Source organism: Melopsittacus undulatus, chromosome 11 (genome assembly GCF_012275295.1).
Source record: "Melopsittacus undulatus isolate bMelUnd1 chromosome 11, bMelUnd1.mat.Z, whole genome shotgun sequence".
NCBI lineage: Eukaryota > Metazoa > Chordata > Aves > Psittaciformes > Psittaculidae > Melopsittacus > Melopsittacus undulatus.
The window spans coordinates 22,005,383-22,032,148 of NC_047537.1; the positions used below are offsets into that span (position 1 = coordinate 22,005,383).

Sequence of the window (26,766 nt, forward strand, 5' to 3'; positions counted from 1 at the left end):
TCTGTATCTGGCCAATCCCCTCAAATTACCATAAATATTTGAGCAATCTGAATAGTTTTGGATTCTAGAAAAGCTTTCCTGTTTTTATCTGGCACTGAAGGAATATGGAATAAAGTATTCATTTAACAAAGTATAAAAATATGTATGCTATGCAGTTATAATCATGTGTCATTAATCAGAAAATACTGCAGAAACTCTGACAAATTAAAAACACAAGGATGTGTCTGCAAGGGCTTTTTCAGTCATTAAAAAGCTGCTTCACCTCTCAGGCAAACTATTTAATGGCAACTTCTTGCTCAGTGTACTGACATCTTCAAAGGCTCTGACATCTGTCGGCCTTTGAACTACCATTAAAAAATATTATCCCATTTCCATTCTTTTATGCCCATTTTTTTAATTATAGCCCTTCTTTCAAGTTGGGAACATGGTTGGTTTAAATGATGCTGTCCTTTCGTTTTCAGCCACCCAGCTGCGGTTTGAATAAATTGATGTAGAATCAAAGGCGGGACTTTAAAGGGAAAAGGTTTGATGGACTTGGACTCCGAACCAGATGAGGTTTTATGATGAAAAGGGTTTAATCCCAGCACAGGCATCGCTTCTATCAGTCGAGCAGTACAAAGCGATTCATATATATAGGTTCACGAGAAATGATCTATTTTTTTTTTTTAAACAGCACAGATCTCTTCAGGACTTGCAAATGTGGCATTAGCTAATATTCAGAGAGCTGATTTCCTTTCATCCACCAGAAGCTTATGATTATAGTACAGTTCTCGAATTGGAAATGAGAGCTGCAACACAGGTTTAAAGCTCTGCTGTCTGATTTGTATTCAATATACATGTCACTGCGGGACAAGCTAGTCTAGGCCGAGCTGGTTCAATAAAGGGAAAAACAGTTTCAGCATCTGAAATTCGGGGGGGGGGCAGAAGAAGGTACCAATTAATTCTTACCTGTGCTACCCAAGTATTGCGGTGGATGCTTAGTAGATTGCTATCATTTCTAAAGCTGTGCAAACAAAACCTTGTGATAACATTTCTTTGGCATCTTTTTCATCTGAGGCTGAGAGGAAATGCGCAGCATTAATCAATAATGGCTTCTAATGCAGTCATTTATATGGAAGGCAATATTTGTTTTTCAGTGCCTGAGTTTCAAGGAGGTTTAGCAGAGACTGCCTTGCTATTCCTTTATAGCTTTCATTACTGTGGTAATTAGACATGCACAGGGAGAAAGCTGAAATCTCTGCTTCAAAAAGGCATCAGATGCCATTTGTCAAAAATGCCGCCTCATGGTATGCAGGAAATAATCTAATAGTTCCCTGATCTTTGTGCTTCACGTTAGTAGAAATGTGGTACACAGTCATGATTCCTTACTTGTACACAGTAAGATCGTGTCCTTCAAAACAGTGATGCTTGCCACAGAAGTAAAAGCAGTAGGTTTCAAACTTTGTGTCCTATAATTTGTCCTCTTAAAAGACTGTGCTTCATTGTTGTGCAGAAAGGAGAATATTCCACTTGGTGCTCTGCCTCTAGTCAACAGTTTCTCCTTCAAGCCCTTCCCACAACTGTTGTTCCTTGCCAGAGTATTCAGTTTAGGGATAATACGTTGTTCCTAATCTCCAAATGCATTTTCTGGGGGGGAGTGGGGTTGTTTACTTTTTTTGGCAGGGTATGGGTGGTAAATATAAACCTGGACCTGTATAAATGGATATACATATAATGTTTTTTTTATTTTACTCTTATTTCATAGAATTTGCATGTTTAATGTATTCAGATTTTACATTTAAACTATATATTAATATTTATTCAAAGTGCACAATTGATTCAAAACAGTTGCATAAATAAATCTGAAGAAATTCATGCCCCAGGATGCAGTGGCCTATTTGTCATTCAGAAAATGAAGTGGCATCAACTGCATTCAAGGACAAACCCAAGAAGGATTAAAAGGATAGAGATCAGTGTAAAGGTGCCAGAGGAAGATACTGAGCCAAAAAAACCAACCCTTCTCTATCCCAAGAAAAGAAATGTTATGCACACAGTTTTCATATATTTTGTACAGATCATCCTCTGATTGATCTTGTCTTTCTGAACTAGTAGCTGTGAAGCTTGATGCTTCCAAAAGGTCTCTGAAGTTGGAAGAGCCACTGTCAAGATGGTGGGAATAGTGCTACCAGCACTGGAGGATGAAGGTGAAGAAAGGGAGACTAGAAATGGTGTCAGCTCTATGTGTGTGACAATAGGTGCCATAACCTGATGCCTTTGCCTCCAACCTAACAGCCAGGTTAGGCTAAAGGCTTCCTTCTCTAGGATTTTCGTCCTTGGATGGAGGTGACTAATTTATCTGATGTAATATAAGGATTGATACTAAAGGTAGTCAAACAGAATCTGCTTCTTCCAATTAGGAGTTGATTTCAAAAAGGAGAAAACCAAAAGTTGCATGTCTGTGTAATTCTTTGTGTAAGCAGCTAATGTACACATTGCAATGTACTGCAACTGATTTATTAACAGAAGTACTGCAACCATTGTTCCTGCCTTGCAGAAATGAGGCTTCTTTTGAAAGTTAGAAAGTGATTATTTCTTTAAAGTCTAAACCTGCAAATGACACCATTTTTATTTCTGAACCTGCTGGATTTCAGGATTTCTGCTCGCACATGTGCCATTCATGAGACTGGGAATGAGGACTTCGTGTTTGGTTAAAAGCTGTCATCTTTGAAGTAGCAGCATGATGTCAGTAATGAGAGAGTTTCCTGGTGTATTAGGTTCTTTAGTAGAGCAGAACAGTACACACACACTAATGGATTTAAGTCATCTTTAGTCATCAGCACAGAGAATAACAGCATCAGGTGCCTTAGTTGGCTTCCTGTGGTTATCTGGAGTTCTGAAAAATTCTCTCTATTTCACCTTGATTAACAGTCAGGGCAGAGCTTGAGCAGTAGCATGAACTTAGGTCTTCCTTAAGTTCCTCAACTGTCTATTGAGGAGATAGTCATGGCAGATGACTTGAGCAGGAGTCATTTGGATGCATTAAACAAATGCATCCAAAAATGAAGTGTGTGATGCTTTTTTGGGTGTTTTTCTTGGGGGTTGTTGTAGCAATTCTACTTGTAGTGAAGGCTTTTCATTAGTTGGCAGGCAGAGACATTTCTCATAGACAATACAGCCTGTGCCTCTTCTGGGGACAAATTAGGACTTATAATACATCTAATTTTGCTGCTTCATAGAGATGAATGTCTGTAGTAATCCTTAAATCTGTAATACATCATGTCTGTATTTAAGTCAGTATTACATGTTGTTCAGGAAACGTTAATGCTTTTAAATTTAATACATGGAAAATTTAAATGCAAATGTTTTTTAAAAGCTTTGATTTAGGGGGTGCTGGACACAAAAATGCTCTCAGATTGATGGGTACTTCTTCCCAGTCCACTGCAGAGATTTTTAGCCTTCATTTCTGTAATCCATTGCAGGAAAGTTCTTCCTTACATAGCAGTAGCTTTTCTTCACTTTCAGAACAAGCTTTGGTCCAGTGTTATTTCAGAACTGAATGTATCTTAACATTCATGCAAAAGGAATATTTGCCTTTCATATGCTGAAATACAGAAAATAAAGCCACAATTTTCATAAAGGAAAGCAGGGAAGACTAAACATGTATTTCTTGTAATTTTCATCAATCATCATTTAGGGATAGTTCATTACAGTTTTATGATACAGTAAACGTGGTTTTGGATATAGATTATGATTTCTGTTTGTTTAGCCACTCCATATTGTATCTATATTCTGCTTTCAAAAGTCACTGTATTTTTCAAAAGTCGCTGATTTTTTCTTATCTCCATCATATTTAAGTTTCATTAATGCAGTTATGTGGCTTGTTAGGTGCCAATTGAATGTCTCCATTGAATTTCTTAGTAGAAACACAGAGGGAAATGTCTCCTTTCCCTAGTTCTTTCCAGGTAGGTCTCTTAGCATTCTAATTCAAATCACTTTGTTTGTACAAAGAAAACTACAGCTGTAAACATGTCTTTCATCAGATAGAAAGAAGGAAGGCTGGATGGTTTAATTTTTGACTCACTAATCTATTTCAAAGCAAATACAGTAAATCAGGTAATAAGAAACTGTTCTGGAGCTGTCTTCCAGGCAAGAGGGCCAAGTCTTTTACAGGTCTTAGAAGTGTTAAATGGAAAATGTATTTACATTTATCTCCATTTCAACTTGGCAAGTCATCCTTTCACTTTCCAGTGCACCGTATTGTTTAGTTACACATGTAGGCTTGAGGTTCTTCTGTTTGACTAAAAGGCATTTTATTAGGAAGGCCGTGACAATAACCAACCTATATGAAGTTCTGCTTTCTAGCTGCTGTTAACTAAATTGGAATCAAATGGACTTATGTAAATTAAGAAATCAAAATAAGCTCTGTTAATTTGAAGTTCTTTGTGGAGCTGTTCACATGGATGTCTGATTTTCTTTCTCCCCCTCTCTCCTCCCTTTCATTTTTTTAAAGCTCAGTTTGTAGCTAAGTGCCATTTACATTAACTGGGATTTAAGCAGCTAAGGGGCTGCTTTGAAAGTCCGGATCTCCTTAGGTGCACTCCTTTTGGGAAAAAAATGATCAAAATTTCTGTTTTCCTCAATGGTACTGCACCCCATGAAAATTTGCTGCTCCTTTCTGGCATAGAGACATAGATTTAGGAACAAGGATGGTGCCAGTTTTTTCTGTGTAACTTGCATTTTGATACCTGTGTATTGTGTGTTTCTTTTCAGCCTTCATACATATGGCAAAGTTAGTGTGTGTAGCAGTACAAAAGAATTCCTAAACTTGCTATTATTCCCTGCCCATGGCAGGGGTGTTAAGATCCCTTCCAACCCAAACCATACCATGATTCTAGTATTCTACAGCTTGATTTCTAAACTCTGAACATTTGATTTATGCATGTATTAATAACTTCATCCCATCACTGCAGTGTAGTTACATAGAGGATAAAGATCTCTTCTAGTTCAGAAGTTATGTATTATCACCAACGTTATGGACTGAATTTTGTCCCTCAAGAATAAGAACACTTAAGTATGCACAAAATACTGCAGAAGAACACAATAAAATGCATCTCTTAGTATTGAAGTTTCATCTTTGCTGATATTTAAGTGTTTCTAATAAGTACTAGACTACTGATCAGTTACTTTTAATTATGGTGGTGCTACCTGGGCTCCTGCACTTCCATGATTTCCTCTGGAAGAGCCAGCACAGCCCTGTGCTTTTTTGGAAGGGCTCTGAGGAGGTGAGACCAACTTGTTGGTCCTTGAACTGTTGCTCATTTTCACTTAATTTCACACCGTTTTCATTTATCTGCTCCCTTAATTACCATATTTATAGGCCTATGTGTTCTTACCCAAAAGGCATTTAAATTTGACAGTGTAATACATGGTGCTGTGAGAGCTAAATAGCTGTTTATTACTTATCCCTGTTAAGTTGTGCTCTGCCACATCATTACCCATGTGATAATGTGTGTGACATTTGTAAAAGTTTCCTTTGCAAATCAAATCTATCTTTTCAAGGATTCGTGATATAAACAAATTGCTGATTTTACCAGCAAGTGGATTCTAAATTCTTAATATATTTTAATTGAGTTAATATGATATAGCAAATACTTTTACTATAGTTGGTTAACATGGTCATAATAAAGTTGACAAGAAGCTTGAGCTATTAAATTTCAGTGATTCTTGCTAATTCATAAATCTTTTAAATTGTTGTTTGAGATGTGATATCTCTTCAAGTTTAGGTTGTAGCTTAAACAGAAAGATTCCTCTTTCAGCACTGCGGTGTGTCCTTTTTATCTTTGTCATGTTAAAATGGAGCTACAAATAGAGCTGCCAATGGGCTGAACTGGCCAGGTGAAATTCATCTGGCATGGAGAAAACAGGTATACTGGGCCCAGTGAGTCCAGCTGGGTTAGGATACTTTGTGGACAAAAGTATCTGAGAGCCCTTGGCCCTGTGCTTGATGGCTTAACTCTTATGTTTTAAGGGTAAAAATCACTGTGATAGTTCCCTAAGACCACAGTGAGATCAAGTGCTAGACCAATTGTTGTGACTTGCCAAATCTGCAGTAGTAAGATTTATTAATATAAACCAATTTTGTTTTAGACAGAAATCAGTGTTACACATCTTTGAAGTTCTTACAGCTGTATTTTTTCTAAGCATTGAGCTGCAAAAAAAAAAAATATTTATTTACTTTTTAGGACTCATTGCTTATTTTTGTGATGTAGAGAAACTTGTACTATCTGTTTCTCAGCACTTGATAAAGCTTTGTTTATTAGTAAGTAAGCTAAACTAGTTCAGATTCCCACTCTCAACAGATAATTCCTTCTGAGGTATTTTACACTGCATGGGCCACCAGTTGCTGTGTGACTGGGATGGGATATTCATCCACCTCTTCTGGGACACTGCACTGATCATGGGTTAAAAGGGAGTCGTTGTCACCACTGGATCACTGGGTGCTTCTACTTTGTTCCTTATTTTCCTTTTAATTCTCCATCATCAAAGCAAGGTTTGTTTTTACTCCAGACTTCCTTTCCCTTGACTGGACTGATCTCCTTTCAAAAATAATCCACTACTCAATAACAAATGTTATGTGTACCTCATCCATCTCTGTCACATCACACCAGTGTAACAGGACACAAAGGAACAAATCTCCCTTTCAGAAGGGTTCAGCTGATGGTTTCACATTGTGCTCTCTTCAAATGCGTGCACTGATTTTCATGCTCTTCCAGTTGAGAAAAAGCTGAGATGAGTATTAGCACAGAGAGGCAGATGCTAGGTATCAGTGGTTCTAATGGGGCTGTTGCTTACAGGCTAGTATTTTAGGTTATTGTCCTAGAAAGTATCGCTGTGATCATCTGAACCCAACAGTTCATGTCTGAGTGAAGTTCATGGAACTGCTCAGGGTTTTTGGGTGGTTTTGTTGGGTGTTTGAAATGTTACACGCAAGCAAAATTAAACACAGCAAACTGAGATTTACACAGTCATCTGCAACTGCAGCCAAGTCAGCCAGACATGGAAAACTTTTGAAACTCTGTTTGAAGGGTTGTCATGATCCACTTGAGCAATGCAGTGGTCTTTAAAGTGATGCCCTGTTTCAGCAGCCTGAGTACACTCAGCAGTGAAGGGTTATTGCAACTTCATCTGCTGGAAGATGTTAGTCACTGTACAAACTGCTGAAGCAACACCTAAATGGCTCTAGATCTCAGCCTCAGGGAATAAGTTGAGTTGGATTTGATCTTAACTCTGCATTACTTGTTTTTTGTGACTTTAAAATGCCCTCAACACTGAAGCTGAATGCAATGATGGGGTGGATGTGGTTTGGTGTGTAATACACTGAGACAGTGGAGTCCATGTATTCCACCACTGTGGGTCTAAAAGATGCAGTCATACTCCAGCCTCTTCCTTAGAAACTGATCCAAGTAAATGCTTCATTGGGTTCAAGTAGGAGTTCCTGAAAAATAAAAGGAAGATGTATTTTTATTGTTTTTAATTAGACTGTACTCATTGGGTCCTTTTCTCCTCTCTGTTGCCTGTAACTGCAGCAAAGCTTCAGCCATCACCACCAGATTTTAATTGAAACTTGTTGCCAACTTTATATTTTCTTATGCAATTTACTTTTTAAAATTAAGAGCACATGTTTTCCTTCTAAATAACATGCAGTACATTTATTGGCATTTTAAATAGGCCAAAATGAGTGAGCAACCTTCTTTTTTTCTTTCAAGTCTATTTTTTCCCTACAGGCAAATTGCTGTGGGCTTATGACCCACCCTTTTTATGACACTATTTCAGCACAGATATTCTTAGTTAGAATTCTGAGTTATTCCTTTGAAACAGAAATAGGAGTCACCATATCAGCTAGCAGTTTCTTCAGCCATGGGGCTGTCATACGTGCACACACAGACGTACAAGTATGCCATATAAATTCATATGCAAACACTACCCTGTCACACAGTTTACATATTTGTATTTCTGTTTCATTTAGGATACACTGTGAATTAGTGTTTTCTTTCTATTTGCTTTCCTGTATGCAGATTAGGAGTCATTTTACAACATTATTTCTTGTTTGCGGTATGCCTCCTTGGCACAGAATCATAGAATAGTTAGGGTTGGAAAAGACCTTAAGATCATCCAGTTCCAACCCCCCTGCCATAGGCAGGGACACCTCACACTAAACCAGATCACCCAAGCCTTCATCCAACCTGGTCTTGAACACCCCCAGGGATGGAGCATTCACAGCTTCCCTGGGCAACCCATTCCAGTTCCTCACCACCTTCACCATAAAGAACTTCTTCCTTATATCCAATCTAAACTCTCCTGTTTAAGTTTTAACTCGTTACCCCTTGTCTTATCACTGCAGTCCCTAATGAATAGTCCCTCCCCAGCATCCCTATAGACCCCCATCAGATACTGGAAGGCTGCTCTGAGGTCTCCATGCAGCCTTCTCCAGGCTAAACAGCCCCAACTTTCTCAGCCTATCTTCATACAAGAGGTGCTCCAGTCCCCTGATCATCCTCGTGGCCTCCTCTGGACTTGTTCCAACAGTTCCATGTCCTTTTGATGTTGAGGACACCAGAACTGCACACAGTTCTCCAGATGAGGTCTCATGAGAGCAGAGTAGAGGGGCAGGATCACCTCCTTTGACCTGCTGGTCACGCTCCTTTTGATGCAGCCCAGGATAGGGTTGGCTTTCTGGGCTGGGAGCACACACTGGAGCTGGCTCATGTTCATTTTCTCATTGACTAACACCCCCAAGTCCTTCTCTGCAGGGCTGCTCTGAATCTCTTCTCTGCCCAACCTGTAGCTGTGCCTGGGATTGCTCCGACCCAGGTGTAGGACCTTGCACTTGGCATGGTTAAACTTCATGAGGTTGGCATCAGCCCACCTCACAAGCGTGTCGAGGTCCCTCTGGATGGCATTCCTTCCCTCCAGCCTACCAACCGAACCACACAGCTTGGTGTTGTTGGCAAGCTTGCTGAGGGCACACTCAATCCCACTGTCCATGTCAGCGACAAAGATGTTGAACAAGACTGGTCCCAACACCGATCCCTGAGGGACACCACTCGTTACTGGTCTCCAGCCAGACAGTGAGCCATTGACTACAACTCTTTGCTTGCAGCCAGCCAGCCAGTTCTTTATCAACTGAGTGCTCCACCTATCAGACTGATGTCTCTCCAATTTAGAGACAGAGATATCATGTGGGACAGTGTCAAACACTTCACACAAGTCCAGACAGACGATGTCAACTGCTCTACCCCTGCCCATCATTTCTGTAGCCCCATCATAGAAGACCATCTAATTGGTCAGGCAGGATTTCCCCTTAGTGAAGCCATGCTGGCTGTCACCAAGCACCTTGTTGTTTCTCATGTGCCTTAGCATGCCTTCCGAGGAAATTTGCTCCAGGATTTTGCCAGGCACAGAGGTGACACTGACTGGTCTGTGATTCCCTGGGTCATCCATTTTCCCCTTCTTGAAAATGGGGATTATATTTCCCTTTTTCAGGTCCTTGAGAACTTTACTCAACTGCCATGATTTTTCAAATATGATGGACAGTGGCTTAGCAACTTCATTCACCAGCTCCTTCAGGACCCGTGGATGGATTTCCTCAGGTCCCATGCCCTTGTGCATGTTCAGGTTCTTAAGATGGTCTCAAACTGGATTCTCACCTAAATGGCCATCCCATGGAATTGCTGTGAACTCCTGCGTTCTTGGTAAAAAAGGTGCACATCTCTTGTTTCATTTACTCATATATATACAACCAAAATAAAGATTATAACATTTTGATCCATAAAAAGCAGTAAGTAGCAATAACATTTTGGATCTATTGTACAGTATGAAGTCTTCATGTCTTACACTTAAACCTTATATTTAGCACTAGAAGGAGTTGTTCTGGTGGAGTGTTTAAGATGTATATTTCTCAAACCAGCTTTTGTACTCAGTTTATTGTTTGGACCATGCAAACAATTTGGGAGGCCTGGTTCACAAACATAGAGCTCAGCAGCCAGGAAAAGGCTTTAAGAAACCAATAGTGAGACAGAGAACTCAGTTTTACAAAGAAACCAAGCCAGCACCATGCCTTCAGATCTCAAGCATGAGAAGTGAGATTTTGTAATTGCTTCTTTTGTTTTTCCACAGCATCATTAGGAACAGACAGCTGCTCCCACGTTTTATATTTCATGGATTTTTCACAACTGAGGATTATGTCATCTTGGGTTGGTTTTTTCCTAGTAATACTAATTTGCCTACATTTAAATCTAATAATAGCTTATTAAACCTGGCATGTGGCAAAGCAGAATCTTAGTGATGGAAAGTTTGGGATTCGTTTCCATTAGCAGTTTGAAGATATCCATGTCATACAAAGTTGTCTTATGCAGCAAGTTGTTCGGTTGTAAGCTGCTTCTGCCAGAGACTTTGTTTATGGGAAAAAGTAATCTGGCTGTGAGAACTAGACTTATTTCAAAGTAATGGACAAGAACTATGTCTCTGATCCCCAATATAAGCTTTTTCCAGTCACTTTGGAGAGATTAGATGTCTCTTAACATCATCTTACTAGCAGTGAAGTTGCTCCAAAAGGACTCCTTTAATCATTTTAGTTTCACTGCCATCACCCCGTCTTCAGATTCTTTCTTCTTTCCTAATAGAACCAAATCTCCTTTTGCCATCTATGAGGTCCAACATTAATGCTCCTTTGCATGTTAATTACTGTTACTTTACCCTACTTCAGCCCACTAGTTATTTACTCCCATTTTGAATCCAAGGACTTGGAGCTGTTGCTTTTTCCACGTGGCAGTAGAAAACACTCTATTGTGCTATTTGAGTTCTCTAACAGCTTTGTATAAGAGTTATTGATTGTAGAACAAAGTAAAGGAGAAAGATGGAACAGTTAAGAATTCACATCCCTATGGCTTGTTAATATGATTTATAAATGAATTTTCCCTGTATTATAAGAAATTAGCCTTAGCTCCATATCCCATATATTTAATCAAACATTTTAGGAAAAAAATGCCTTAGTTTAACTTATACAGGGAGAAACAAAGTTTAAGAAGTATTTTGTTTTAAAAGAGAAGGAATGAAAACCAAAGGAAAGCAGTGGTGGAGGGGGAATGAGGTCTCCAAAAGAGCTCTCTCAGATGAAAAGATAGTTGTTACTGTTCCAGGCAGGACTTGAGCTGAAACAGTTATTAAAAAAGCCAAAGTCCATGTATGTCAGGTTAGAACTTGGACTATATCATCCCATAGAAATTGGAGTTATTATCTCCATTGACTTAGCATTGCTTAGGTTTAGCAAAAGCCAGTTGGGCTGTCCTTTTATGCTCTTGAGGTTAAATCATTTTCTGAGAGAATTACAAAAGTACATTGTAGATTATAATTACAAACTAAAATGCATTTTATATTTTTAGTCTGTGTACAGATTTAATAAAACAATTAAACATATGTAGATCAGGAAAGGAAGGAAAGGATCTAGTGCAGATTACACTATATGAAACATATGTTTGAGATAATGCTGATAGAGCTGAAATATGTGGCCTGTGTTATACTTCTGTATACAAATGATGTGCTCATTCCATCTCCACGCATGCACACACACAATTTTACCTTTGACATAGTAGGGAATAATGCCAGTGAGTAATTAGGAAAGCATGGAAGCAAAAGTCAGTCCTGTGCTAAGTTTCTGAGATGGTTGATATTATTTAATACATATTACAGCTGTGATAGTTGAAGGACACAGCTGAAGGTTTGAGGGGAATCAACATGTCTTTTATTACACCATGGAGTTCAAATAGTTGGAAAAAAACAGGCAGACTTTCAAGCCTCGATTTTCCTCTTTCAGATCACAGTATTTATAACAATCTGTCTTGGGATATTAATGTACAAGGCAATATATCTGATAGTCATTCACTTCCCAACTTTGGTCAGAAATGAATGTTTCTTTTTCAAAGCTTTGTAGTAATGTGGTTCTCAGAGACTGCAAATAGATGGTTTAGCTGGATACAGGCAGTGTATTAAAAATGTCTGAAGAAGAAAAATAGTAGTTGGAGAGATCAGGGCTCTAGAATCAGTAACTGACATTCCAGGGCAATGGGATCTTTAAATTACAGTAATTTTCATCAGACTTTCTTGTGATACCTTTAATAAACTGGAGCTGAGTCGCTTACATTTGTTTGCTAGAACATCAGTCTATCATCTCTATGTTGTCACATCCTTTAGGAAAGAATTCCAGGGAGTTGCAAAGTTAATTGTGAAGCAGGGAGGGAAAGGGGAGAATGCTGCATGGGGCTTCTAGGGAAGATGCTCATTTTCCAAATTTATGAATGAAAACATACATGTGCTTGCAACATCTCACATTCCAGTTAGCTTTAAGGACATCTGCAACATCCAGATGTGATGCTCTTATACTGCATTTGAGAAGCTACAAAAGACATACACTTAGAAAAGTGACCAGTAAGAGTTACTTGAAGTGTAAATCTAAAGTAATAAATGTATACTCTACTGCTACTGCACAGCAGCAATGTGTATTCTATGTAATCCGGGAGTAACACAGCTTTACTGGAGATAGATTTCATTCTTCGCCCTCGTGAGGTCTCCCATGGAAGGCAGGCAGCGAGATGCTGTTCTGCTGCCTCTCCACAGCTCCACCTTCTGCATCCCACAAGGTAGTTTGCTCCCAAGAACTGAAGGGTAATGTAAAAGAGAGTTGTGGATTCTGAAGTCTGTCTCTTGCATTTTGAAGGTTGGGTGTCTTATCTATATCGTGTTTGCAGAGATTGAACGGTTCCCTGCACTGGTCCATGTCATCCTCTCTCAATGTGTTCTGGCTCCTCACCCAGAGTACTTCTTTGATACAATCCTGGTGTACATTATGATGAAATACAGTCTATAATCTGTAGCAATGACTGATGATACACTGTTATCTTATTAGAAGGCAGCAGGTAATTTCTTAAGGGAAAGAAACCCATGGTTAGGGTTAGGGCATTACATAATGGACATTATATGTAGTGATTATATGCCACAAGCTATGGGACACCCCCTCCAAAAAGGTGAATCTTACTCTATGTGTGCTTTAGGCGGGGAGGATCTGTAGTCATCTGCAGGTATGCAGAGAAGGGGAAGAGCAGTAAGAGAAGCCAAGAAAAGGGACAGAGAATCCTTTGAGTCTGCTCCCTCCCCAGCTGATAGCCTGAGAAAATCAAGTGGGTTTTGTTTTGTAGGTGTGGGGTTTTTATACACTTTGTTCTTTATTTCAGGTTATCTGTGATATGGAGAACCAAGTCCACAAACTGAAGGAAGAGCTTATTCAGGTGAACACTCAGTGGAAGCAGCAGGTGCTGGAGCTGGGCCATCAGTGGGAAGAGGAGAAGCAGAGGGCAGCTCGAGACCATGAGGTGGCACTGAACAAGCTGAAAGTGGAGGCAGAAAAAAAGATGTTAGACCTGAAAAGGATACATACAGCAGAAACAGAGAAGGCTTTAGATAAGGTAAGAGGTTCTCATAGCTTTGCTTCTTGTGGTCTGGCCAAAGGGGAGGAATCACCCCAAAAGCCAGACAAGCAAAGTTTCACTGAGAAAAATTGTTTAGGGGTCCCTTGAGTTTGAAGAACAGACGTGTACTTTAGATCTGATATTGGATGCCACAAGCATGGCTTCTCCCTGCCTATGAAGGGCAGCAGTTGCTGCTGTAGCTGTTCTCCCAGTGAGGAGAGCTGGGACAGCACCTTCAAGCCATGGGGAGTACAGAACAGGAACGACCACAGCACCTGGGAGCTGATGGGGTTGAAAAATCCACATGATTTCAAAGGCAAAGCAAGCCAAAGACTAGGCTGGTCACTTTTCCTGTGCTGGAATAGATGGAGTAGAAAGAGCAGTTCCATCTAATGAGTTTTTTCCTCCCTTAAAAAGAGGGAAAGTTCTTAAGGAGGAAAAATTTCAGGCAAGGAAATTGGGAGTTTGTAACAATGGTTGGTCTACTCCTGCCTGTGTACATGGGGTGAGCAAGGCCTCTGTGAAAGGCTTGAGAATGGAGATTAATGTTACATCAGATACATCAAGGCTTCCCTGTTCACTGGGGTCGCTGACTGCGCATCCCCTTGTACTGGGGTCTGAATTCAAGTATTTCCCTATGTGCAGGATGATATGAGCTAAACCATGTCAGTTTTCTTTCAAAAGCTAAACTAAAAAAACCCCTTACTTAATATTTATGGTAGACACTGTGTATATGTAAGCAGATAGTTATTGAAGTATCTTTTATATGCATTAATGTAATAAATAATACATTTCGTTGCAAAGCGATGTACAGTGGCACAAATTAACAATCCGCATAGAGTGTTTGAACAGCCTTTGTGAAAGTGACATTTCATTTACCTGCGTCAGGTTCTTGGTCTGTAATTTTAAGCAGCGTTTGGAGGATTATGTTGGAAATCAGCCAGCCTGAAGCCATTAAAATGGCTGTGATCAACAATTCACAATCTTTTCTGAATGTAAGGAAAGCTCCGCTTGGCATAATTATTTAAAGCCAAGGTCACAGAAAGTATTTAAACCTTTGAAATTCATCATTAAAGGATTAATTTTAACTCAGGAAGACATTGTCATTTTTGCTTAAAAATGGAATTTGAATCTCAATTCTTTTCTTTCTTTGATCTTTTTTTACATGTGTAGTATAGCAAAAGAAAAGTTAACTTCTTTACATCCTCAAATTAAAGTTACAAATAATCCTTCATAGGGCAATATCTTTAATAGTCTTGAATTGTCAGTTCTGTCAGAAATACTATTTTTTTAATTTAGTGGATATTTTTCCTATTTTTCCAAAGAAATTGCTAATTTGAAGCTATATTAGCTGCTATTGAATTATTTTTTATTATTTAACCTACTTCCCTTTTTTTGCTTCTAATGAGAAGAGCACATGTTGAGTAAAAGAGAGGAGGAGGGGAAAGGTATCTCTGATGGAAAGTCTCTCACAGACACGTGAAAATACCCTGCAGTACCTTTAAATCTTCATTCACCCTTCTATTTCATTTCTGTCTTCCATATGTAGAGCTGTGGAAATTGGCTGCAAAGTCCAAAAGTCAAAGTAGCTTAGAGAGCAAGCTCTGTTTACAGCTCAAAAGTTACAGTTTCAGCTAACCTAGTTCAAATCTTGATCCTATTAAAGTCCAGAGCACTTGGATAAAATCTCCTTCATTAAAGGAGGGGGGAAAAAAGCATCTTATTTACAGCATGAGTCTTGTTTTAAAGGTCCTTTTATTTTTCTAGCAAATCTTGTCCTGAAATTTAAGATAATCTGGGAGAAAAAATTCTCCTCTAAATTTACTTTTTTTCCCCTGCCAATTCTTTCAAGTTTGCTTAAAAATCCAAGGGGAAGCTGGATTTCACTGTTACAGTTGGAACATCTGACTGTCCATATTTTCTGAAGGTCAGGCCATTCCCAAGTGAAGGATCTCATCCTTGTGGTCTGTTTTGTGAGTTAGAACAGTGATTTCTGTGTGGATTGCTTTGTGTAATTGTGCACTGTTGTTCACATGAATGTGATTAAATAGAAATGAAATGGCTGACACTTAAGTGGAAGGTAAAAATGAGTAGAAGGAGATACAGAATTCCGATGGCATTGCCCTCCCCATATCCCTGCTCCAGTGGGGATGTGAAGGGGGAGAGGGGAGCAGAGACAGAGGAACAGTTTTCATTGCAAGCACACTGGACACTTAAATAGCTGTTGGTATTTGTAGACAGCTTTTCAGTCTTAGGGACACAATTTACTGAGGTCTTTAGTTTTCTCTTGCTTAAAAATCTCAACTTTAAAGGTAGTACATTGTTTATTGTAGTGTGTATTTGATTTTGTTAGTGATTCCAGCATATAATGCTAGAAAGTTGCTCAATAAACATATTACAGTAATGTTTTTTAACCTGTGATTTTAAAAGCAAGTATCTTTTGACAGTCACTGCATCTCTCAGTCCCTAGAGAATGATATGTGGGAAGGATGTGGAGAAATCAGGAGTGAAGTTAAGCTAGGTGTTGTGGAAAATAATATCCCAGACAAAACCAGGATACCTGGAAAGAAGGGAGGGGTGGGAGGAAGGTGTTATAAGATTTGGTTTCCTCCCTCACTATCCTACTGATTTGATTGGTAATAAGTTAGATTATTTCCCCAAGTCGAGTCTGGTTTGCTTGTGACACCACCGGTAGCTGCTCTGCTCTTGCTGGGACAGGGCAGAAATTCGTCTTCAGCCTTGGTTTTTGCTGGATCAGGTGCTGCAGCCCAGTCACATGTAATCACCTTATTCCTCACCTTTTGAGATGTAGCATGGTTGTTATATTAGAACACATACCCACCTTCTCGGGTAAGGATAACAAATGTTAATGTCCTTAAGGTCAGGTAAGCCATGCTGGACATAAATGAGACAAAGCTGATAGCATAGAGAAATTAAACTGCACTTATCATGTTCTAAGGACTTCAGTACTTCCATAAAATCTGTTATCTGTCATGAAAATGACTTCAGAGTAGCTCCAATTTATTTCTTGACTATTAGTTCAGAAATCTTAAGTATAATTTCAGAATCAGACTTTTATTCAAGCATAATGATTTTGATTTACATTTAAAGAATAGATTTAATTCACTTGCATTGCAGGATATCAAGTGATTATCACATTTTCTGATGTGATGGTAATTTTATTTCTTTTATTTGAATCTATATCTCATTACAATGAAACAGAATATACACTGTTTAAGAAATAAACATATTAGAGAATACAGAGTACTGTAGTTGGATTCCACTAATGACTGATTTCAGAAGAAGGCAGGTGTGTTGTATGTTGCATCAGCAGCTCTTATGGCACAAACACGAATCAGCCAGGTGTAATGGACTGCACAGAGCTGATGAGCATTTTCAGGTTTGCCAGAAATTGCTAAAAGCAAGAGACAAACTGCATTTCTAAGCGTGTGCAGATGTGAGGCTTGGCCAACACCACTTTTTGTAACATTCAACTGTGATATTTCCTTGGCAAAGAAGATGAGTGTTCAGAAAGCACGACCTGAGCAGATCAGTAGACATACTAACAATGCTCAAAGGAAGCAACCTGGGAACAATGAAAATATCCCATAGAAAAGCTCTTTGAGAAGCACACATGAGTAAATTGGAATGGGACAAAAAGGTGTGGTGAGGTTTTTTTTTCTTCTCTAAATAATTTTCAACATTAGGTTTTTATTGACTTCTTTTCTGTGTTTATATAGATACTTTCAGTCATCATGTTAAATCTTTACGTAGGTTCCAGGAACATCTAATTCTCTTTCTTGTGGAAAAATAATTGACATTTTTGTGTATTGACTGTACTAAACACAGATGAGATTTGATTACAGGATGAAGCTGTAGTCAAAAAAGTCAAACACTTTAGTTTCTGGGCTGCAACTCTTCTGATGTCAGGACACTTGTGACATAGTTCACTCTGGAGAGACAGGACTCCAAAATGGCAGCACAACCTGGCTTGAAGACTTTAATGATGGAGCAGTTAGTTGTAGGCTGAAATTTCTATTATTTTAAGTAAATATGGACATTTACAATGTTTTCTAGTCTATACCTGTTGCAATCATTCCACTGACGTCTGGTGGGAAGTCAACATAAAACTGAAATGCCAAGGGAATTCAAAGATCACTGTGTAAGTGACCACCTTCCTAATGAAGAATAAGTATTCTTATTCTATTTAATAGTTGTGGTTTAATATCATGGTTTTGTAACAGGGCCTTTTTCAAAGATTGGAAGACAGTGGCCTATAATTGGAAACTGCTTCATTTTTGAGCAGCTTCTACTTGCATGCAGTTAGCAAATAAGGTACTAATAATGTGTTCCAGAGAGCAAGTTAGTCCTTCCTTTAGCATCAAGCTTTGTGATGCTGGATTAATTAACTAGTGCTGCCCTAGGATGGGGTCCAGCTGGACATATTCATTGGGCATATTTTCATATTGCATATGTAGGAATACCTTTAATTCACAGTATCTGTTCTGGCACTGTACTCATATAGATGATGTCACACTGTTCAGCACTGGCAAATAAATAGAAGATGAAGGGAAAGACTATGACATCTTCAGAGATTAAAGAGATACTCCAAGAGATACTCTATTAAAAGTATTTTCACCTAAGCGAATAAGTTACTTCTGCTTATAAAGAATAAGCATTGCATGCTTTCCATTAGCTTACATTGTTCAATGCTGTCTCTGTAGCTCTTGTTCTTCTCTGCCAACTCTTCATTTCATTAACTACCAAAAATTATTTCATCTTTGTATTAAGACCTCCTGGGAAGGGGACCATCTCTGCAACAATTCCATAGGTTCCTGTGTAGACTTCTGAGCATAATGGAGCCTTTGATCTGAGTGACACCTTTCACTTCATTAGCTTGAACCATAATAGCCATAGGACAGACAGCTTCATCTGTGTGAGCATCCAGATGAACTATTTCCACACTCATTGTGGTGATACCCTGCTTATTTACATGGGGGCAAATAGGTCAACCATAAAATGCGGACACGTATTCTTTGTGAGTATAATGATACCATTAAATTGGTATCTAATTATAATGTAGATGTATGTTCTTGCTGAACACATCCAGGATCTCTACCAGTTGTTGTATATGTGCCATTTTTTGACTAACATTCTCAAAAGTTAGTTTGAATTTATTACATAGATTCTTTTGCTTGAGCCTTAGCTATGAATAAGCTAAAGAGCCTCTAATTCTTACCAAGAAGATTTAGCACAAGAAGTACAGATTGTTTAATCTATAGCAAATTGAAGCCCAATTGAATCATTACCTCATTCTCTCCCTTTTCTTTCACCATACTATGTGTCTTGGACAAGGCTGCTTGTATGTAGACACAGTTTTCTCTAATTCACCAATTTTACTTATCTTTACATCCCAGGGTATGCTATAACACTAGGAAAACCACTGGCTATTTTTCAGTCATTCCAGCTGGTTGTAATGAGAGATTACTTTTTATTTATTTCTATTTTTTAGCAACTTGGCCAATTCATTCTTAGATTCTTTGAGAACTGTTGAATGAGCACCACCTGCTCTGGATGCCCAGCCAGGGGCGAGAGAACAGATCCTGCACTGATGCCCCAGTGCTGGATCCTGGTACCTGCATCCATCACTGCTGACTTCAGTGGGGCTGCTTCATGCTTTTGTTTGTTTAAACAGCAGTAACTGGTGTTTGTTACCTGGAGTCAGTAAGTACTAAGTGGAAATTTCCCCCAGACCTGAGTCAGCAGAAGCCAAAGCAAAAGCTGCTGCACGGAACATGTCCATCACATCCCTGCTTAGGTCAGTATTTGGGTATCTGCATTTTTTACTGTAGCTTTATCTAGAAAAAATGCTCAGTTATCAAGACCAAACTAATAGATTACAAACTAATACAAAACATCTTTATTGCACGTTTGAGTTCTGGCACAATTTGAAAACATTGTTTATACTTATTTGCTCATTCTTCATATCTTTATAATAGAGAAAAGCTGCAGGTGGCTTTTTCCCCCCTCCTTTTTTGAAGGGGAAGGAGTGTTTGGGAAATAGGGAAGGGGTAAAATGATATTATTAGTCCTTCAGAGTCTTTAATGTGAAGAAACAAAAGTGTTCCAAAACGACTGGCTTACAGCTGCAGAACATGTCATAGAGTAAAACCCACCTTCATTAAATGAGTGAGAAAGAATTCTAATTGTTTTGAAGTTCTTATGATCAGGCTGCGAATGCTTCATTGTAATGTGATACTAAAGTGCCTCAATTATGATTTGTATATTTTGGTGCCAGAAGGTTTTTTTCTTATGCTAAATTATTAAGTTCTGTCAGCTGCTGGGCTGTCATATAGAGATACAGTAAATCACATTATATTTTGTCATGGATTACACAAAGCAATAAATTTGGGAACAGAGATCAAAGTAGTTTCACAATCACATCTGAGTGTAGGAGGGGTGTTTAACTTGTAGAAAATCTGATTTAGGTGAAACTGTTGCAGTTCTTGTGTGAATTTGAAATGAATTTGAGTGTTTGCTTGAAAATGAGTAAGGTACAAATCCCCACAAGAGTTCCCCTGTATTTAGTTCGGAGGGGTTAATTCTGACCTACAGCTGCAGGATGGAGAACGGATAAATAATTAAACATTGGGAATGTTAAGAGTCTCTCAGTGTCTTATTTATGTTTTTAAATGCTTTCATGATTGAGCAATATATTCCATTCTCTTTTTAATTGGGACTGTGCTGGACTTGCGCGCAGTTAGTCATCAGGATGGCAATGCCTTCTGGCTCCGTGAAGTTGTCGTTCTTTTGGGGAAGCTTTGTTGTATTTAAAACTACAAAAAGTAATACAGCATAATTTTGCTAAGGAACACTGATTGCTTTAGATCAGAGATTTGTTAGGGGATTTTGTTGTATTTTCAGTGTTTTGTCTTTCCAACTGTCAAAGCTTAACTTCTGTTTGGCTCTCATCTAATGATGTAACTTAGTAAGACCAAGTTAACTTAGTAATACTGAGTCTGTCCTTTCATTTCCAGTTTTCCTTCTATCTACTAAAAAAGTTCTGTCTCAAAATGATACATATGTAGGATTTTTTCCTACTCATTATCTTCTTAACACTTGCTTGTTATTGCCACAAAATTCAACAGCAATAGAGAATCTAAAGAATAAAACTCACATTTTTATCCCTTTGCAGTCCTTTCAGGAGCTTTACAGTCTCTTCTTGACAAAAATCAAGGCGTCTAAACTTAGCTGGTATAATGATAAAGTGCATGGCTCTCAGAAATCTCTGATTCCTGAAAGAATCATGTATTGTAAAGCTCATACTTAACTGAGACTACTCAAATCCTGGATCAGTATCACATCTTGGTACCATCGCCTTCTATTTGGGGAGGAAACTTTAGCTTTGACTTGCATCTTCAAAGATGTTTAATAGCCTTTCCCTTTGTGATTCTACTGGGTGTCAGCTGTTCGGGTACCAAAACCATCTGGGCCTGAGTGATACAAGCTATTCTGTAAACTTCTTTGTGTTAGAGTGGGAGAGAAAGACAGAGTGCACATGAGCAAGTGAGGTGCCCAGTATTGCTGATAAATAAAGGCAGCTTGTAAAAGCTCAAATAATTCTCTTTGGGTGCATATTTTACTTGTTAAGGCTCTGAAGAGGAAAATGCCACAACTTGTGATATAATATCTTAAGCCCACTTTAAATAACCATCTTAATTTCGTTGGAAAGAACAGAAGAAAACCAGGAAATACTAAAAATGGTAATCCAGAAGTGTTTGTGGTGTACCAGATTGAAGCATGTAGCCGTGGGAAAACTGGGCTTTAGTACCCTGATGTGGAGAGTGTTGCAGTCTCAACATCTTCACTAGGTTTACTCAGTTCTTCTTATTTGACTGTTGAGCAAGAGAAGGAATTGTGTCATAATGTAAAAGCCACCTGCCTCTGAACTGACAAAAAAGTTAGTATCAATGGGAAGTTAACAAGAAATCCCAAGCAAAACTGTCTGGCATGATAGATGGTAGATGAGGAACAGTTACATATATTATGATAGAGTACACTAATAATTGGAATCTTTTCATTTTAGGAATCTCTGTCATCACTAAATACAACATTGATTTCCCCGATAGTCATTTCTCAGATGATTTATGAGAATAAATCAAAGGGAAACCGGCCTGCTTTGCTCTTGCAGCCCAAGATCCCCCAGCCTGATGCTTATCAAATGAAGCAATCTTTTGGCAAAATGTCACAGCACATCTTCAGGTTAATCTGTAATTCCCTGGCTGTCCTTTAAATGCCTGGTGCTTGCATCAATACTGCCCTGTATAAAGTATAGTTAAGGCATTGAACAATTTCATGTGGCAAACCCACACTATTAGGCTGGTTTTAAAACCTTGTATTGTATACAAGGTTTGTATTTTAGGCCAAATTTTGTAGTTGGTGTTAAATAAGGTGCCTGGCTCACTATAATATTGAATAAGAATCAGTATTAGTGATGCTGGAAAATATTTAGGTGCTCAGTAGATGCATTTAGATGAAGTGAGTAATTACATATGAGGGTAAGGATGGTGGAACTGTCATCAGACCCCATGCAGTTAAGTCTCATAGAAGACAAATGTCTGTATTTAATTTCTCTACAGAATTTGGGGATAATTAGAAATACAAAGTTGGTTTAAATGGAATGACTGGAAATCAGAGATTTCCTAAGGCACAGATTGCAGAAGCAGCTCTTCAGTAGGCCCCTGTTAAGCAGAGAATTGCAATAATACACTGCAGAAAGGCAATTCTCCATACAGGTAGAGTGTCAAATTCATTTCTCTTCATTCTTGTTCTTTTCCCAGTGAGAAGTACTCAGCACATGAATGACAGGGTTTTTTTTTTCTCTTAAAGATATATGTTTAAAGAAAAAAAGAGAAAAGAAAGATTTATAGCCCTACAAAAGTGAAATGGAAAATAGAATATTAATAGGATTTTGGGATTTCTGTCATTCATTTTCAAACCCCTTGAAGTCATTCAGTACTTGGCTAATTATTCTGTTAACATCATTTTGGATATTGAACTATTTTTAATGGTCTTTTGGGTATCTCAAATTACATATTTGAACTGGTATGCTGTTTCCTCTGTTACATAAAGATTCAGCTTTCCTTTTGGTATCTGGTTGGTGGGAACAGCAGTAGAAAGAGCAAGATACTGGCACAGGGAGTCCCCCACTGCTGGTATTAGAGGTACATGAGGAAAATACATGTTTCAGGCTTTGAGGTTGAAATGAAATTTCTGTGTACAGATGAACTTAAAAGGTGCTCTGCTAATCTCTGAAATTTAAACAGATAGTGTACAGAGCCGTTTAACGTGCTTAATAACAAAAATTGCTCCAGTTCACCATCCTGAAGGTCATTTTCGTTTGACATCTGTCAAATTACACAATCTTGAATTTTAGTACAAAGCATAATACTGTCAAACTTTAATAGAAATATTCCAGAATGCGGAGTGCTGTGTTGTTTTTTAAGGTAAATGGGCCCCATTTACATTAGTTCTTTGATGTTAAATTCTTTGCTGCACATCAGAGAACAGTTGCTTCTTCCCTGGAGCAAGTTTTCTTTCTTCTCCTTCCCCCACCCTTTGATTTTTTTTCCTCCTTCTTTTTTTCCCCCCCAGTTTGCTTACACTTTTATCTAACTAATTATGGAGGATCAGCCTCTGTATGGCCATCATTTAGCTAGTTGCAGGCATTTTGAAAGAATTACTCTTTCATAGCTAGTACCCTAAAGAGATTTCTTAAAGCTGCTTTTCTATTTGTGAATATGAGTGTGTGTATCTATGTGTATATAACCCTCTAGTTTATGAGAGTTATGTTTGTGAGGGTTTTATGTGTTGGGAGACTGAAATCAAACTGAAACACCACTGAACCAGTCACAAAATGTAATTCATAGATAGATGAACAGGATTTGCCTATGCATCCTTAACTCCTACAGATCTACGTGCATTTGGGTTGCAGGAATTAGTTTTCCTATTAATTTTGTGCATAACTGCAGTCTAACTTTCCAGCCAAGAATCACCATTCCAAAGCTGGAAGATAGAGAGTCATGGAATCGTTTAGGTTGGAAAAGACCTTTAAGATCATTGAGTCCAACTGTAAACCAGACACTGCCAAGTCCCACTAAAACCATGTCCCTGTGCACAGATTTGGGCTGTTCCAGAAAATTCTCAACAGCTGCATTTTTGATAATCATTCAAGACGTCTTCAACACCTTCATGGATGTTGGTGGAGGATGAAGTTGTCCGTGTGCCTGCCAGCCCCATAGTGCAGCCAGAGCTACTACTGACACCGTGCTGGTGAGCAGCCCCTGGGGCTGTTCAGGGCATGCAATCCATCAAGTAGAACTAGAAAAGTCCTCTTTAATGCATCATATACCTTAAAAATAGCATACAGAAACTTTGCAATTTGGGTAGGACACGGTATGCTTTCATGGTGTGGTCACACCATAGATCCTTTGCTCTTTTATTCTTAGCACTGCTGTTCTGTTTCATGAAAGGAAACACTGACGCTCAGCTCATGTTAGAATAGCAGACACTAATTCAGATACCACGTCTCCAGTGCTAAAACCAGCTTTCATATTCACGTGAAATGTTTTGTTGAAGTCGGTGCAGTTTTGCTCAGCAACCACAATATGATGCTTTGAGGCTTGTTATAGAATTACAGTTGGTTTTTAAACCCAATTAACTGTAACAAGGACATAATCTTTTTAATGCAAAAGTCCTCACTCTGTAATATAGAATAACTGCATGTAAAATTGTCCTAATCAGATAATTCGGCTAAAATATGTATTAACTGTGTGAAACTAAACAGAAGTTAATTTTTGAATCGGTGGAATTCCTCTATGGCTTATCCAATTGAAACCTTTTTATTCTAAGAATGGATATTACAATTGATATTTCTGACAAGTTTTTGCCAAGTGTGAATTCCAACAGCTGACTCTCGCACACGGAAAACTGGTTTAAGACCATTAACTCTATTTGCAGCGCTGCCCATCTCTATAAAAAGAGTTAGACTTTAATGAATACTGGCTGACCCTCCAAATGTTCACCTTCCAGTTGGATTCTTATTCATTATGTTTCTGAAATAGCATGTAACCTGCAAGTGAGGGAATGCCCTTAAAATAATACAGAAGCAGCTTGTGCTTCATACAATGCGTGAGCAGAGCAGCCTGTTATAAAAGAAAACTGCTGCTTGTGTATACCAGGCCATTTTGAACCTGCTCCCTTGTCAAGATAAATGTAATATAAATCCCCTGTGATGTTCACAGTATGCAGCTATGTGTATTTACTCTGCTGTAAGTCATTCCTTCAAAAAAAAAGAAGGCAAAAAGGTGCTTTTTTATGTGTAGCGGTGCTGTATGTGCCCCAGGGGAGGAGGTCTATGCCTCCCTAGGCTGCAAAGCAGCAGCCTATAGGCAAGAGGTATTAAATTAGTTTAGTTGCAGGCTTTAAAAAGGGAAACTTTTTATACATCTACAGTAAAAGAAGATGAGGGAAAAGAGTGTTCCTGTGCGTTGTCATGAATTAGATCTTCTTAGTTGGCCAGTGTACTGTCACGTATGGTAACTGCTCTGCAGAGCTTCCCTGGTGCTACCTGTGCAGTCTGTGATGATGCAAGACCTGTGCAGAGTTACAGATCCAAAAGAAAAGCTGAAGTCAGCATGAGGCAGTAGTTGTTAGTACCACAGGGTCAGGATACAGCCAGTTTTAGACAGCTAGAGCTGTTCTAAATGTGTTGTCACCATCTCCAGTGGCAGTTTTGGTAGCTTGATACTTCTGAAAATCAGACCCCCCAAATAAAGATGTTTGGGACTGCAGTGAATGTGTTAATTTGTGGTTGGTTGATGACTGGGAGACAACTTCCATATATATTTTGCTAATTGGTATTTGTTAAAGGCATTATAAAATAAAATGTCATAATTGCCTTTATATAAACTAGTAGGATGTACTTTTTTTGCCTTCAGTTAGGACTAAAGCACAGAAATTTGGCGTATCTTTCTTTTGACTGGCCTTTGTCATGTCTATCAGAGGTCATCCCATTTCTACTCAGTGTGCACAAACCATTTCCAATTTGTTTATTGAACTTATGAGTGGTTTTTTTATGATTTATTGGGATTTCTTCTATGGGATCAGGAGGTTATAAACTGCTTCTATGAAAGATGAAGACTTTTACCCCAGGCAAGTTGAGTGAGAGCAGCTGTAATGTGATCTCTGCAGTGCTTGCTGAATGGTATCTCTCCCTTTCTGAGAGTAACAGCGATTTATGTTATTACTGTAATTTATATTTTTACTTTCTTTCTCTAAAGATAAACTGGCAGATTCAGGCACTTGATGATATGCAGTGGTTGATAAAACAATCTGAACCTAGACAATAGTGGAAAGAGTGTTAACATGCATCAGCCTGAATACAAAGGAAAATGTAATGCACACAGAGCTCTCTGGCATAACCTCTTCCGAGTTACTGCTCTCTTTTTACTTATGCAGCCCCACGATATGCCCTTGCAGTGTTTGTGGCATGCTTCACATGGTAAATGTAGATGTGGAATTACATTTGGTTGATGCTCAAGAATTCTTGTATATGCAGGTTTAAAACAATAAGTGGTGCCATTATCTCTATTTGCAACAAAAACCAACCAAAAACATGTGTTCTCAAAAATCATGCATAGACAGTTTTGATTTGGTTTGATTAACTGGCTTTGATAAGAATTGAGTTTTGATTCTTAGTAGATGTCTCAGTACCAGCAAACAGATGACATATGGACCTCAAAGAGCTTCATAATCTCAGAATTTGAAAGGATTCAGAATCTTACATTGTAGTATCATGTACAGCTTTAAGATTATTTTTAACTGGCTGTAATATACTTATATTAAGCTGCACCACACAGAACTGCCTGGATTGCATAGGATGATTTGAGCCCTATCATCCCCGATGGTGATTCACAAACACACTCTGCAACTTTAAGCTCCTCAATTTATAGTCCAGTAAAATCAATAAGAGTGTTTGCTTGACTGAAATCCCTGGTGTTTGCAGACATGGAGTTTCAGTCCTGCAGCTGGATCCAAGCAGGGTTCAGAGGCTTTGGGGTAGGGGTCTCCTTGGCTTCTGTGGTCCCCCAAAACACACACTGGCACATGGGCAGCTGATAGAGCATGTGTTTGTGTACTGGATGCTGCACCTTAAAACTAAGGATGACAGATCAAAGATTTGAACATGAGATCAGATAGATTTTGA

General features: G+C 38.6%; 1 protein-coding gene across 1 annotated transcript in view; it reads left to right on the forward strand.

Moving 5' to 3' along the window:
• The window catches only part of CEP112 (centrosomal protein 112), a 158,356-nt gene that overhangs the window by 86,616 nt on the left and 44,974 nt on the right, over nt 1–26,766 (forward strand). The window contains exon 21 of the mRNA XM_034067887.1: nt 13,266–13,496. Coding sequence (XP_033923778.1) covers nt 13,266–13,496 — 231 coding nt within the window. The remainder of the gene's footprint in view (nt 1–13,265; nt 13,497–26,766) is intronic.